The sequence below is a fragment of the Acipenser ruthenus genome, chromosome 1, assembly GCF_902713425.1.
Source record: "Acipenser ruthenus chromosome 1, fAciRut3.2 maternal haplotype, whole genome shotgun sequence".
Classification (NCBI taxonomy): domain Eukaryota; kingdom Metazoa; phylum Chordata; class Actinopteri; order Acipenseriformes; family Acipenseridae; genus Acipenser; species Acipenser ruthenus.
In genome coordinates this window covers 88,529,773-88,545,734 of record NC_081189.1, presented here as the reverse complement: position 1 = coordinate 88,545,734, position 15,962 = coordinate 88,529,773, and the positions used below count along the sequence as shown (strand labels likewise).

General features: G+C 35.6%; 1 protein-coding gene across 1 annotated transcript in view; it reads left to right on the top strand.

Moving 5' to 3' along the window:
- The window catches only part of cntln (centlein, centrosomal protein), a 158,815-nt gene that overhangs the window by 87,357 nt on the left and 55,496 nt on the right, over nucleotides 1–15,962 (top strand). The window contains exons 15-18 of the mRNA XM_059031625.1: nucleotides 1,426–1,526; nucleotides 8,590–8,681; nucleotides 11,417–11,946; nucleotides 13,376–13,508. Of these exons, the coding sequence (XP_058887608.1) occupies nucleotides 1,426–1,526; nucleotides 8,590–8,681; nucleotides 11,417–11,946; nucleotides 13,376–13,508 (856 nt within the window). The remainder of the gene's footprint in view (nucleotides 1–1,425; nucleotides 1,527–8,589; nucleotides 8,682–11,416; nucleotides 11,947–13,375; nucleotides 13,509–15,962) is intronic.

The window sequence follows — 15,962 nt, the reverse complement described above, 5'->3', positions numbered from 1 at the left end:
GGGTGGTGTGATACAGCTTCAACTTCCTGATTATTGATCCAACTGTGCTCACTGGGATATCCAGTTATTATGTTGTACCCTTTCCCTAATCTATGCATTTGTATTACTTTATCTCTAACTTCTGTAGAATGCTCTTTGGTCTTCATTTTACTTCAGATTCACAGCCTGACCAATGATCCTTCAACAGTGGGGTTTTTATCCAGAAAATGTGACAGCAACTTTAATGGTTCACAGGTGGAGGCCAATGGTAAGGTAATTGTGTCCTTGTTAGGGCAATTTCTTTCATCGGTGTAAACTGGGAGCTTCCACAGCACAGGGGTTGAATACTTATGCAAGCAAGATATTTCAGTTTTTTATTTTTCTTAAAAATATTTCCCAACATAAAACCAGTGTCACCTTACAATAATTGATTTTGAGTTTCAGTGTTTTAAAATAAAATATCAAACAGAAGGAAATGTCAATGTACCATTTGTAATTCAGTAATATGAGAGAATTGGTCAGGGGTCTGAATACTTTTGCAAGGCACTATATGTGTATAAAAATACACCTATTATAATTTGTATATTAATAAATTCTGTAGTTTTCCTAGAAAATACATATATATTTTTTTCTTATTTACATTTATGTTAATTTGAGAACGTTTACTTTCATAAAAATAAGTGCCACCAAATGTATTAATATAACAAAACAAAAATTGCTAACGTTACCTGGAAGCATTTGTTTTCTTTACTTGTGTGGCGAATCTGCCATTTAAAAGAATCAAACTAGGTTTTTTTTTTTTTTAAAAAAAGGGAACATACTGAGTTTTGCACATCGCTGTTTGTATACAGACAAGCTTATTTTTCCCTGTGCAGTGCATAGGCTGCAGTACAGTACTCATGCCTTTACTGTAGTTTAAAATAAAGAAGCATAAGAAACAACAAAAATTAAGCGTTTGCCTTATGGTTGTGTGTCTTTTTTTTGTCATTTTCTTTTTGCAATTACATTCAATTTATATATATATATATATATATATATATAAAAAATCCTGTGTCAGTGTTTTAATATTTAAAAGTTACACTTTTCTGCAGTAATTTTACAGTGAGCTAGCGTTTTTTCAATTTTACAAACAACAATATTTGTGTTTTTATATGTTAGAAAAGGGGGGGGGGGGGGGGCACGACAATAATGCCTGAAGGCCTTCTCAACTGACTAACTGTGTTGCTGTGTTCTATTAGAATCTATTGTTTATGTTGTTTGCTTTCCTCATCATGTCCCTTGTAGCAGCCTTTATAATTCATCTGTGGATCTTGCCATTACAACAAATTCACCTGTTCTTTTGTAGACATTTGTTGTTGTTGTTGTTGTTGTTGTTGTTGTTTTTTTGTTCTGTCAAGTTGCTGACACTATTAAAACCGGGGCCCACACCCCTGCCTCTTCTTGCAGGGTAAACCTTGAAGAGCTGCTTGATCAGCTGAGGGTGCAGACTGCGACTGACAAGGCTGCAATTCAGGAGCTCAATGTGTGTCTGCAGCAGGAGAAAGAAGGTAAAGAGAAAGTGCTCACTGGAAACAGACAAACAGCTACACATTTCCCTGTGTTCAGTGAACAATTTATTTTGCCTTGTCAAAATGGATTGGCAGATGCTGACATTATGCAAATTGGTGCAATGCAAATGAATTGGCTACTTTTTCTTCAATTTCAATCAATATTATTATGCAAATTAAAGTATCTCTGATGTTTGTTTAGGCTTGGTCTCTTTAAGATTGAGGATTGAGACCATAAAAAAATAAATAAATAAATAAATTATATGGACATAATTTAGATCATAATCAAAGAAACTACAAAATGATATTGCAAAAGTCTACCGATAGCCATAATAGTAGTACTTGGTATTTCCAGTGCATTCCATTGTGTTTTAATACTTCCTTAATCCTCTCAGACGTGGACTCAATGAGGCACAGAAGGGTTGCGTTATCCTTTAGATTCCTCTATGCAGCCTTTACACTTGATTCCAGTTAGTTCTGGTTGCATGGTTGACTTATCCTGATTTTCCTGTCTGATCAGAACTCAAACATTCTCAATAGCATTGAGATCCGCCAAATTTTGGCTCGATGGCATCTTGGAAATCATCACTGGGAAAATGGTTCTGAGCTGTAGGGAGGAGGTGATCTTGGAGTGTTTTCAGGTACCAGCCCTTGTTCAGAGCTGTCCCTTTGGGTAAAACGTGTATAGTGATCCTGTGCCTTTGGTAAAAAAGTTTCTGGATGCTTCATCGTTGGGATGGTACACTCTGGCTTGTATCTTTATTCTTTTGCGCCATCGAACTCTTAATCCACCTCCGGTTTCTAAAACAGCTAAAGGGGGATTAGTCAGAGAAAATGACTTTGGCACAGTCATCTTTGGTCGAGTCTTTGTATGTGCGAAATAAATTCAGGCGATCTCTGATGTTTCTGTTGCTAAGGGGCTTCTTAGTAGGCCTCCTTGACACCAGACCATTCTCCAAGAGACGCCTTCTCACGGTGCGCACTGATGCTTTCCATTGCTGCAGTAAGTGGCCACTACTGACCGTCCAATCTCTCAAACTTAAACAGCATAGGTGGCGATCGTGACGAGCAGTTCTGACTTTTTGGCATCCAGACCTGGGGGCAGCTTTACAGCTTCCAGTCTTCTTATATTTCTGGATGGATATACTGTGCTTTGGCTAGCATAACCTCTGTTGGCTATATGATGAGTGCTAAAATCTTCCTTATGAAGTGCAATGATGGCTGAGCGTGTTGCCGAGGAGGTATAGCACTTCCGCATGGCTTGCTCTAAAGTTACGAAATCTATTGTAAAGATCACGCTGGCACAGCTTAAATCTACTCGTTGCCACTTCTAGTTGTCACCTTTTAATTACTTAGAATTTAGTAATGTGTCAAGATTTGTGACGTCTTTTTGGAAATCGTGTATTTTTCATGTTAGGTTTTGAAATGTCACTTTTCAGTTTTTCATTAAATATATGGAACTACAAAGCGGTATTTAATATGTCAGCATAATATTATTCAGCAGGTTTCATTTGATCATTCTAGGATGGCCGTACTGTACATTGTAGTTGTTTGGTTGTGGACAGATAACTGCCAAAAATGGTTGTTGGTTTGAGGGGTTGAAAATAGGCATCGGTGCAGAAAGACTGGCTTGGCTTTTCAACAACGGGTCTGCTGATAGAATTAAAATACTCATCTTAAGATTTAAATCAGTTCTTAATTGGGCATTTCATGTGTTCCAAAGAATGTAGTACACTTTTACATTGGCCCATCTTTCTGCACCAGGTAAATAGCGTGGCCTGTCTTTCTGTACCTGTGCCAGAAAATTGTGCAAAAAACAAGTAAATATTTTGACGTAACTGGTAATGATTGTTCATGAATTCCTCATGTTATTGGAAGTGCACTGACAGTGTATTACAGATTTTGTGGACCTGACCACAGCACCACAATTAATAACCATTTCCTTTTTTAATCTCAATATTATTGAGCTTTTGCAATTTATAAAACTAAATCCAGTTAAACCTGCTCATAGAAAAGGGTCTTTTAAACAGGTTGGACTATACAAAATAAAAAACATTACATTTTTGTTGAGCATTGAAGAAAAAAAATATAACACCTATTGGAAACAGTCTTTAAAATATTTATTAATTTTACAAAACTTTCTCTTATGTTCTGATTTTGTTCCGACATTTAAAAAGTACAGTAATCATCTTAAAATAAATCCATGTATTTTTTATGCAATGTTTATTTATGCATCAGTATTTTCTTTGTCTGCATTTTAAATTTAAGACCTACAGTTTTCTGTGCTTTGTGCCTTTTCTGATTAAATTAACTATACAAATTGAATTCGATTAAATATAAAAGCAGGAGTGACAATACAAATAATCCATAAAACATTCTTTCACATATGCTTGTATTTATTCTGTAAAACATGTTGACTGGATGGAAATCAAAATGAATAATAGTAGATGAAAAGCATTTCCATATTATTCTTTGTTTCCAGTAGGTCTTAAAAAGGTTCATTATTAATGTATGCAGTACCCCTGACCACTGAGGGAATGTGTACAAGAAATGACTAGGGAGCGACCGGATTAATATCACTGTAAAGCCGAGGTACATATTCCCCAGCTGTGAGGGTATGTGATAATTTGCCTCTCTGCTTAAGTATCCTGTGTATAGTGCCACATAAAGGACATACACTTGGATGTGACATACTCAGAAGACAAAAAGAACAGGCTAATTTAGTGTCACAAACTTGTTAGCCTTTGTTAATGCATAAAGGAATGTTAACCAACAGAGAATGTATACTATTCTTTGCCCTCAGCACTCTCCATGCAAAAGGTTAGCTGACCTGGGATGCTGGTATATAAATATTTAACATTGTAACCGGATTCAACAAATTGGCTACTGGATGCAATATAAAAGTTTAATAAAGTGTGAATTGCCAAAAAGTTTTTGTTATAAAAAAAAAAAAAAAAAAAAAAAAAAAAAGGGGTTATTGTCTCTACTTGACTGCTACAGATAAAATAAAATAAAAGTTTAATCTGTTAGACTTTCTGTTATAGAAGTCACTTATCAATTATCAGTTTGATCCGTTTTGGGTATCAGACTTGACAAATAAGTTAAATGGTTACAAAAAGTAAAGCTCAGCATCACAGCATCATTTAGTTTTGAGTCAGATTTGGGATTTATAATTGGCTAGTAGAACACTTTGCTTCTGTTGAGAAATGTATCAAAGCCAGTCCTCCTGAGGAAACATTCACTAGCAGCCAGCAGAATTCTAGTGATTAACCCTTTCCCCATCTGACTCTTCACACAAATAAAGCTAGCCACAAAGAGCCCTCTACTTTTTCGCAATAAGAAACAGCTGTGAAGGGCAGCTGTCTTTGTTGCAGAATTTACTCTGGATCTAAAAGGGTCATGCAATTTTTGTTTGTTTAGCCATTCATGTTAAAGTCTGACAACAAACATGACCTGTACAGCAGTTAGTGTTCTTTTGTTTAAAAAAATTCAAGTTAACTCCAAACTTAACAAAAAAAAAACCTCAGTAAAAATGTACAATAAATCTTTTTTTATCCAGATGATGATGATGATGATGATGATGATGATGATGATGATAATGATGATGATTCTTTTTTTTACAAAAAAATTTGACAGTGACAGTGTGACACAATACTGTTTAATTGTTATCTGTTTCTCTTTCATCCTGTTAATTATGATAATCCTTTGGAAGATTCAATTTTTGCTGATCTGAATGTGTTCCTTTATTTACACTGCGAGAGACCTCTTTGATCGAATAATAAATCAGCAGTGCCACCCCACAGTCCCACCCATATACCTCTAATAAAATTGCTACCACAACTAGCCTATAAAGGTTTAGAGGGGCGGAATGGGTACAAATTAACACAGGATTATGGAGACCTTTTAAAAAGGCTGTCCTGTTTGTGTGAAATATTCTGTCAATAATAATAATAATAATAACTAGACGTTGCAGGCAACTTTAAGGCTTCCAGGTGTTTACAGCAGAAGATATGGTTTCAGACTTGTGAATATGTGCAAATATATGCAAATTGACCATAGCTGAAATTTGATTGGCTCATGGCAGCCATTTATTTATGTAGCGACTTGCTTTTAACAAACTTAATAGGCAACCTTGCCAAGGCTATGTATACAAAGTTTCGCTTCAATCGGCATAACCGTTTCAGAGAAGAAGTAGTTTGAATATTTTTGACAAATCCAATATGGCCGCCAGACCATGTGACCAACCGACTTCTTTTGAACAACCGTAAATCTAGGCCATGAGGGTCGTCTGTTGCACCAAGTTTCACATCTCTGTGCAAAAGTCTTGAAAAGTCCAATATGGCCACCATGCCATGTGACCTATGACCTTCATATAACCTTCACTTCCCTTAGGTGCCTACCACCCTACCAAGTTGCGTGTTGATTTTAGAGATTTTTTTAAAAAAGAGCGGAAGAAAAAAAAAAAAAATCCTAACAGAAACAATAGGCTTCCCAGACATTCTGGCTTGGAAGCCTAATAATAATAAAAATCCTTATAACAATAGACTTCCCGGCCATTCTAGCCTGGAAGCCTAATAATATAGACAATCCAGTTAAAGTGTTTCTGAACAGACTGTTGTGTTTGAAACAAAACATATTACTCGTTGTTGATGCCTCTTGTGTTGTATTCCTCCAAAATCTTATAAAATGTTAGGAATACATACAACACAGAGGGAAGCAACTATTTGGTAAACTTCCAATGATCTAATTGAGGAATCGATAGAATTTCTATATGTCCATTTTCTTTTTTCGGTTTACTGTATCAAAAATAGTAAATGGCCAGGTTGTTACCCACTGCACAAACACTTGAATTTGTTCTATTTCAAAACAAAACAAAATTGTACATTGTCAGCTAGTATTTTCAGCTTAACTAGTGTTCATTTTAGATAAAAGTAGAAGAATGCTCCATATGCCTTTTTCCCCCACAATGCCCCTTTTTTCCCTGTTCCTTGCACTTTAGTAGCAGCCTCTTGTAATCAATGTATATTGAATATGTGATTGTCCATGGTTATAAGCAAACATATATATATATATATATATATATATATATATATATATATATATATATATATATAATGGTTTTTTTTGGTTTTTGAGTGTTGCCCTCATTCAGTACACAATACTGCCTTCCAACCAAAACTCCACCCTATAACTTCTGTTTATAATAGACAAGGCTGTTTTTCAAAATGTGCACTGTAATGCATACCCTGCGTATAACTTGCATCACTGAGCTACCTTGGGTAACATCCCTTGTACAACATGCACATTTTGAATACTATCCTAGAAAAACCGCAATACTGTAAAATGCTGCACTGTATGCATTTACAACATTTTACAACACACAAAGATTAATCTAAAACTGTAAAAGAATGCATGTAACACATTTATTAGTGATTTCTATATTAATGCATTTCTTTCACTTGCCTTTATTCTTTGGCATGTTTTAGTCTTTGGAAATCTAGACCTAAGAGAAACCTAACTGAACACACAAAGAGACTTCATACACTTGTTGCAATCAAGCAGTACCCTAATAAAGACGGATCACAGCAAAGCATGCTGTTATTAAACAGTCAACACTAATTGGGCAAGTGTTACTGATTGCTTTTGCTAAGATGTTATGTCACAGAATTACTGTGCGACACAGACATCTAAATTCTTCAGCTTCAATGGACTGCTCCAAACTACTTAAATTCAGACAGTAACATTATTTTAAGATATTAGAATTACAAATGTGCCCAATGGACACAAACTGTGCTCCTTAGAAATTACAGAATCCCTTGCCAGTTCTTATTGCACACATGGAATGAAAAAATCCAAGTACACATATTGTACCAATTGATAGTGAACGTTGTTAAGAACTGTCTACTGGTGATTAGCAGAGGCTGGAACCCTCATGCCCCTTTTTCACTGGCACATCCAAGTGGTTTTGCACTGGCTGTTTGTTGAGCCGAGCGAGAACTAAACCGTGAAACTCTGGCCTCACAACACATCTGAATCTGGATCGGAGCCGAATAGGGCCAGGGGCGGGCTTAATGGTTTTTGTCATAACTGCATCGGTCTGTACACTTGGAAAATGAATAACATGGCGGGCAGCGAGTCATAGGCGAGAAGTACAAATTACTACTCTCTCTGAGAAGCATTCTCCTCTTTGCGTAATGTGCCCGTCGTTGCATTTCAGTTGTATTCAGTAGTATATGAAGAATGAAAACTAAGAAAAACAAAACCATAACCTCTGTATACGCCATTCTCAACTCAAATACAGTGCCTCTTAATACCCCATCATTTACATGTGACTCGACATGTTCATTGTGTGTGACCTCAGTTGCATAGCTCAGGCTTCTGGTAAGCCCCAGCTTGGTTCACAGTGAAAAAGATGTATTGTTCTGCATTTGCCTATGTTTAGCTGCACTTACTTGTGCTACTGTTAGGACTATTTGTGCTATATGACCAGCAATAAACTGCACAAGAGTACAATAAAATGAGTTCAGAAAACATTGCACAGTACTACTCACTGTACCAGATTAGAAACCTCTGTACAAAAGAAGTGTCAAAGTAAGCAAGGCTATGAAACATCAGTGCATAAGATAAACAAGGTGTGAAACTGTTTCCCTGACTTTTAAATAACTTTGAAAAGGAGCTTTGGAAAAAGTACTTTTGCACAAGTTGTGCTAAAAAAAACTCTTGTTGAAAAAAGGGCCTAGAGCAACTGCATTCAAGCACATTTTCCTTGTTGTTTTATACTTTATTTTGACCCTCAGACTTGGACATACATACATACATACAGACATAAACACAGACATATACTCTTAATAAAGCTTTTATTTAAAAACTGGTCCAATAACAATCTCACACAATTATGTGATGTCTTAGGGGGTGTGGGAGTAGGTGGAAGCCATTGCAAGAATGGCCAGAACAAAATGAAAAGAACGTTGATCTAATTATTGCTAATTGAACCTTTGTAAATGACAAGGTATTGTTTGAGAAGGACATTCAAAGTCACAATATACTCTTTGTTCTCTTGCAGAACTTCTCTTCAGGCTTGGAGAAGACACGGGGGTCAAGAGCAGCACGCCCAAAAAGAATGTGAAAGAAAATCTGGAGCAGCCATTAAAGATGGTACAAGGAATGTCTTGAAGACATGCCCAATACTTTGAAACAAAAAATAAGTTATAATTGAGCATTGAAAGGTGTCATGCTTAACTGGTAGAATAAAATGTGACAGTTGTCCTGCCATCAGTACCTTTGCAGGGTTAAATTATTTGCCGTAATTCAGTAAATCTTTAAATTCAGAACATTTACTTCACAACTAAAAATGTCCATGTTAAATATGTGAAATGTATAAAATTAGACTACTACATATCTAACTATATATAATACATAAAACAGATATGCACCTTTTTTAACCACTTTAGAATGTACACATTGATTTTTTTCATCAATCTGTACCGTACTTATTTTTTTAATCAAAAATGTTAAAGAAACAACACAGATGAAACACATGAGCTGCATGTTGATTGAGGTAATTTAGTAGAATCACCCCTTTTTAATAAAGTGGCCACTTTGTAGAAAAATCTATCTTGCATGAACTCCCTGTGCACTGCTTTGATCAATACAGCCTACTCAAAGCTTGTGACTTTGACAGTACCTACTTCAAGCCATAACCCAACACTCCGTGAGACAGAGCCTCTCCTCTCTGTTTTGTTTAGTTCTAGTAGCAGCTCCCTATTTCTCACTGTAGCAGTTACACTCTTCATAAACATGGATGGTCCTGCCACCCTAAACAAGAGGACCAGTCTCTCCCTATATATATATATATATATATATATATATGAATATATGAGGCACCTCTCTCAGTGGCCAAAAGACCGTAATGCAAACTAATTGCTTGTGTATTGATTCATTCCAGGTGCAGTCAGGACTACCATTTGTGAGATACTGACCCCTAATAGTGACACACACTATTTACAGCTGTAAACATGCCAACCTAATGGAAGACAGGGACACTGTTTGCAAATATATTATTTTATATATATATATTTTTTTAAATGGCGATTCTGACAACTAGACCATTCCCTACAACTTTGAGAAGAAAAAAAATATCACTAGAAAACAATTATATATGACATGTAGGATAGGATGATTAAATAGTGTCACATTAAATAACTGATCATTTAACAAGCAGTGGTACTTAATACAGAATGCACAACTTTCATGTGAGCTGCCACCAGCAAGCTCTGCTTTAAGGAAGGACTGACACATTTAATGGCTTAGAAATGACATATTGAGTAGTGTGACTTTAAGTAGGTCGGAAGTCTTATTAGTGCAGCGTTTCTGGGAGTTTACTGCTGTATTTCTTGAACTGTGAATTAAGTTGTGGGAAGTAATTTACAGCAGATGATGCAGTTTGCATGTACTTCTAACAAATGCCATATGGTCAGGTAATGAAGGCTGTCATCTCATTATTACTGAATGACAAACATAATGTTAAATATAATAACGCAGAGAACGGGAAATGCTCACATTAATTTATTTTTAGGATGAGTGAGTAATTGAAATAAGTTTATTTCAGTCTATCATCAGCAATGCAGAGGAACTGTAATTTTGTTTGAAAGGTAACATACATACCAGAGGGCAGACAGTGCCAAAATAAAGGGAAAGTGCCTCAGGGTATAGACCCAGCAGGCATTTACTGTTCTTTTTAACTGTCTTGACAAAAATCTAACATGGAGAATTAGTCTTTTTTTTGTTTTGTTTTCTTGCTTCTGTGAAAGTCAAATGTCCATGAATTCACCCCTAATAGGTTTGTCACTTGAATGCACCAGGACTTAAAGAGAAACGACTTTCTTTTCTTCTTTATTTTACAAACTCAGTGGAGGTGGCATGACAAGAAGCTTTTTCGGCTTTCTCGAACTGATTTCTCTGTATTAGAACATATTTAAAATATGGTGTGTAGTTAGTCAAAAAACATTTCGGCAATGAATATTAATGATTTCTTCCCTTTTAGGTGCAGTTTAACATATTTATTTATTTATTTAAGTACTGTTGGACAAAAAACAGGTATACGTGGGATACTTTTTGTAAAATAAAAAAGACTTTGATAGAAGCAGCTAGTAAATAGTTGCAGGTGCAGTGGTTTAAAACTTTTAAAAATGAGCATGTAACAACATAGGAGTGAAAAACTAAAGGATTAAAAAATGGATGAATAAAGAAAAACAAATAATTAAGGACTACTGTAGCTCTTAAACATCTCATTACAAAAATGCAACAAACTAAGTTTTGAAAGCTTTGAGCCATGCTTAAGATATTGTATTTGTTAATGTTGTTGCAATCAGTATTGTTTATAGTGATGTATACAATAAATGTGGCATTCAGCCTTTTTAAAATGAGTGGAATTTCATGGAATTAAATTCTATTTCCTTTCATTCCAATTCAAATTCCAATTCTGTATCCTGAAGATTTTTTCAATTCCAATTCTTGAATTGAATTGGAGTTTACCAATACATTCGGAATTGACCCCAACCCTGATATGTTTATTCTAAGTCTTTTTATGCTTGGGTGCAATAGTCTTGGAACAAATGGGACATTTATTTTATAAAACCACCAAACCAGGCTAAGGACAAATTTACTCCCAAATGGATTTTTTTTTTTTTTTTTTTTTTTTTATTTCTCTTAAGTACTGATTTTACAGTTTCTCCACCACTAAAAAGTCGCAAGCAACATTGTCATGAATGTAGTTTTCCACAACACATACAAATAATAAGGAAGTTGTGAAGTGGCCTTCAGTTCAAGGGAAAACCCCTCGATTTTCTATACATATCTATGCAGTTTATTTGTTTGTCTATTTACTTAAGGTCAACCTGTTGGAGAGGAAACTGAGAGCTGTAGAAAAGGAAGCAAAGAAACTTAAAGACACCAACGAGGAGCTGACCAAAGAAAAAAGCACACTCATTGCTTCCCTGGCTCGTCTGCAGAGAGTGGAGGAATCCAGAGAGGAGGCAGATGAACTGATGAAGGAGAACCGGGAGTTGAAGAGGGAGCGCAGCGAGCTGCGGGTCATGGTAGATGAGCTGGAGATGAGAGTGGCCTTTCTGAAGAGGCAAGTGGCAAACGCTAACGAGCTGAAGCAAGTGAACCAGGAGTTACTGTGGCGAGCTGAGGGGCTGCAGCGCGCTCTGGACGCTGCCCTAGCCTCGGCCACAAAGAGACGAGCTACTTGCCAGTGTGGCTTGAGGGCAGCTGGTACCAAGGTTACATTCAAACAAGCCAGGCGAAAAAGCTATCTCAGACACCGACAAGCGTTTCTCAATCAGTCCATCAAGGAGATGAGCAGCCTGTTTGAGAACTTCAATAAAGACGGCTGGGAGGACATGAGCGGAGACAGGTACGCCTCTCATTAATTTGGCTCTGTAGAGAGGGGACAGTGTGCATATGCAAAGCATAAGCAAATGTGAGATTGAATTTCAACTACTGTCGATTTGGTATTCAGAAAAAAAAAAAAAACTACTGTCAGATCCTTTGAAATATTCTGGGATGTCTTGCTCCAGGCTTATTGACTGAAATTTGCATGCAAAGTTAGCCACTGCTGCACTAGGAGTTGAATTGATGCCAGGAAACCCAGAATAAGGTAATGCTTTATATCTTCCAGTGATGCCATTTTCATGCAGTCATAAGGCTTGAAATTGACAGGTTGGCAGGCTGATTTAATTTGCTGGACCTTTGCATATTCACCACTGACAGCTAAGGATTCCCAGGCAAGCCTACAAAGTCAGTTTAGTTATCTTGTGACATGTCGATCCAGGATGAGAAACTAATTTTTTTCCCCCTTAATTTAGTTAGACAGATTTTGAATGACCCATTTCAGCTTTCTACCAGATGTCTACAAGCTGTTTAACATCCTTTAAATTAAGAGCCATCCATTTCTGTGTGTTATGCAAAACCACTGAACTGCCGTTTATTGAATGATGTTTAAAAATGATTTGGTCTCTCAGTTCTCTATTAAAGCGGTAAATTTAAAGCAAGGGTTAAAAGCAAGGCTCCCTGGTTGACTTAACGTAGCAGGGCCTCACTTTGAATAAAACTTGCCCATTTTCTGGGTAAATAACTTATTTTTTCCCATTTTATATGCAGTCCACTCTGCTTCTCATCACTTTTTCACTATGCGTGTGAATATTCATTTTATAAACCCTTTTTATGGGCCTAGAATATTGACCGTTTTAAAATACAAATATTTATTGTGTGTAGTCTATACACTACCTGTTGCTACTTTAAGAATAAATTGGTTGCAGAGGAAACAAGGTGCAGGAAGAAATACAAATGTAAAATTTATGCTGTGTTTGTACCAGTGGAGTGAAAGACATTGTAGCAGACCTTTCAGCTGGACATACAGAGTCAGACTACATAAACTTTTCACGAGCATCAGCTTGTTTCCAAATAAAAAAAGCCTACTACAGCAAAGCTAATTACATGTTTCTCAATTAACAGGTACTGTGAACTGGATGCTGAGACGGTAACAAAAAGATTTCACAGGTGTTATCCGGTGTCCAGTAAAAATTTGTCTATTAAGTCTGTTTTCTGATTTTACCCCAGCTAATTTCTTAACCAGCTACTGCAGGAATACCTACACAATAGCAGGTGGTAGATGTGTTTTGTTTTAAACACTACACCCTGTTCGGTAAAATGTTAAGAAGGTGGCTGCTCCAGGGCAGACCTGAAGCATGCTAGTAGGGAAATAATGGGCAGATCACATTATTACAAGGGGATCTTAAACTCTGTCCTGACTTTGACAACGAACTGTACTTTTTCTGATTCAGTGATTCTGACGAGACCCTGAAAAGAACCACTCCACAGGAAACACATGATTCGCTGAAAGACGATAAGGAAATTGAATGGCCATGTGATGACCTGTGTCCACCCAGGAAGAATCTGCAACCCAGTTCTTTGAAGGTGAGACTTGCTTTCGGTCCCAGTTTAATTAGGTTAGGTTCAGATTATCCCCCCTATTATTTGGAGCATTACACTTTACCAGACTTGTACAGTATTTTAAAATCCTTCATCCATTACTTTACTTTAAATAATCAGTCATACAATATGACAAAAGTAAAACTAAAATTAATTAGATAAAACTTTGATCTCAGTTATTTCTGCAAAATCTTCATTAAAAGAAAATTAAGGAAGGATGAAATAATCAACTCTGACTTTTAATTTGATTGCTTGTAAGTAGTCTTAAGTTTCTTATTTGTTTATTAATTTTAAAACATAATTAGTGTTTCCTCTAAAATAGCTTTGAGAATCTAGCCCATTGTAATGATGTATGTTTGTCATTTTAAGCATGCATTGCTTGGTTATTACAGATTAAATATGCTAATATTGTAGAATACTTAAATATAAAAACGTGTGCGTCTGTAAGTGTTAGAATTATTTTATGCATCATATCCAGCCTTCTCGTTTCCATCCGGCAGTCGGCTAAATTGCCGTCTACTTTGCCAGATGAGCTGCCTAAAATAGTTATTTCAAAAAGAAAAAAAACCCCCTGTTTTTACAATGCTTTTATGTGTTCAAAATATTTATTTTCTTCCAGTAAAATAGCGGCATTTACCACAATTCATTACGTATGTAATTTGAATAAAACATTCCTTCTCTGAGGGCATTTCGTTTCCAGACTTGTGTTTCGATGGACCAATCAGTTTCGAGCTTACAAGCGATGTTGGTGATGAAGGTCGAACTGTACAATCATATACCTGTCAGTTACCATACGGCAGAGTTATGAAATTGTGTAACTTTTTTTTTTTTTTTTTTTTAAATAAACAACTTACATTTTCTATGTAAAATCGTCTTTTTTACTCGAAGTTTATGAAATACAGTAAGTCTGTTATAGCATTGTAAAATGTCTTATGCCTTGACTAATTGGTCTGAACCCTAGCATATGCAATTAAAGGAAACGATATTCGCATTGCACAATTAATTAATATGACTGTTGATTATTTTATTTGTATGTGCTTTGTTTTGCTGATTCAGTCTTTATTAAATGCAAAATATCACTATATCAGCAACAAGATGTACCGGTCATATCTTTTGCTGCATAATCACAAAGTGCAGATAAAAAGTACACACACACACACACACACACACACACACATATAATGCAGGTACAAATACACATAAACACATACTGTGATTATCTATCTATGTTTAAATAGGCACAGTACTAAAGACAAAGGTTCTTTATTTCAGAAGACTGCCTAAATTCGCGTTTTAAGAAGTTCAAGTCAAATGGAAATTTATGTTCAAACTTATTTACAGTACGAATCTCTTCCTCCGTCTGCACGGTCTACTGCACATCAAAACAAAACAAAAAAAAGCGAACCGAAGCCAATGTAGGCATTAATAAATGTAATACTTTTTACTCTTACACACTCACCAGCTGTATAGTTGGCTCATCGATCTGAGTGCCTCTCGTGGCGACACGTTCTGGCAAAATTTACGTTAATATCTTTTACCCTTTTCCAAGGTCCTACATAAACATTGATGTGATTTCTACAGTAAGTAGTCATACTTTAATTTAATACAAATTCAAGCTAGTAAGCTGTGTATTGCAGTGTTTTATATCAGACTATAAGCACCAGCCAAAAAGGGAAGCTGCTCCAGATGTCCAGTATTATTAAAATTAATAAGAAATATCCAAAACCATTTGTGTATATAAATGTAATTTGTAGACCAAAGTGATTTTCCGTTTCAATGTTACTCTTTTCCATTTGATAAGTAATTATCGTGTTTTTCCATTTCATATACATATTACCTGATATTTATGTACTGGACTTTTACTTTCAAGCTATGTTGTTCAAGTAAATGCCAATATATTATTTATTGTTATTTGTACTTATTTTAATAAAGCAACAGTTAACAAAATTGAAAAAATATTAAAAACGAAAGAAAAAAATGATACGACTTACTGTAGAAATCGCATTAATGTTTACAGAAAATGCAACAGAAACAAACTTCTGAAAACTGTAAAACCAACAGTGTTCGAAATCGCAAGCGCATTTTTAAAAATATATTTATTTATTAATGCGCATTCTCTGACTTGGTAATGGCGACATGGGAAAGTATGTATACTCAGAATCTCGGAAGACTACAAATAAATGTAAGGACTGGTTGGTTTCATTAATATTTTTAGAAACTTTAAAATTGGTCTTTTTTGTATAAAATACAAAAGAAAAAATGGAATACATAAAAAAATAGAAAACAAAACACAGCTCATGGCTTAACTTCTTCAAAACACAGCTCATGGCTTAACTTCTTCAAATTTACTACCAATTAATACTGCTTCTTGTCTTATGTCTTTTAATTTAGAAATTGCTTCACTTTTTTCTCTTCTTTCTCACTTTGTATTATGGTATC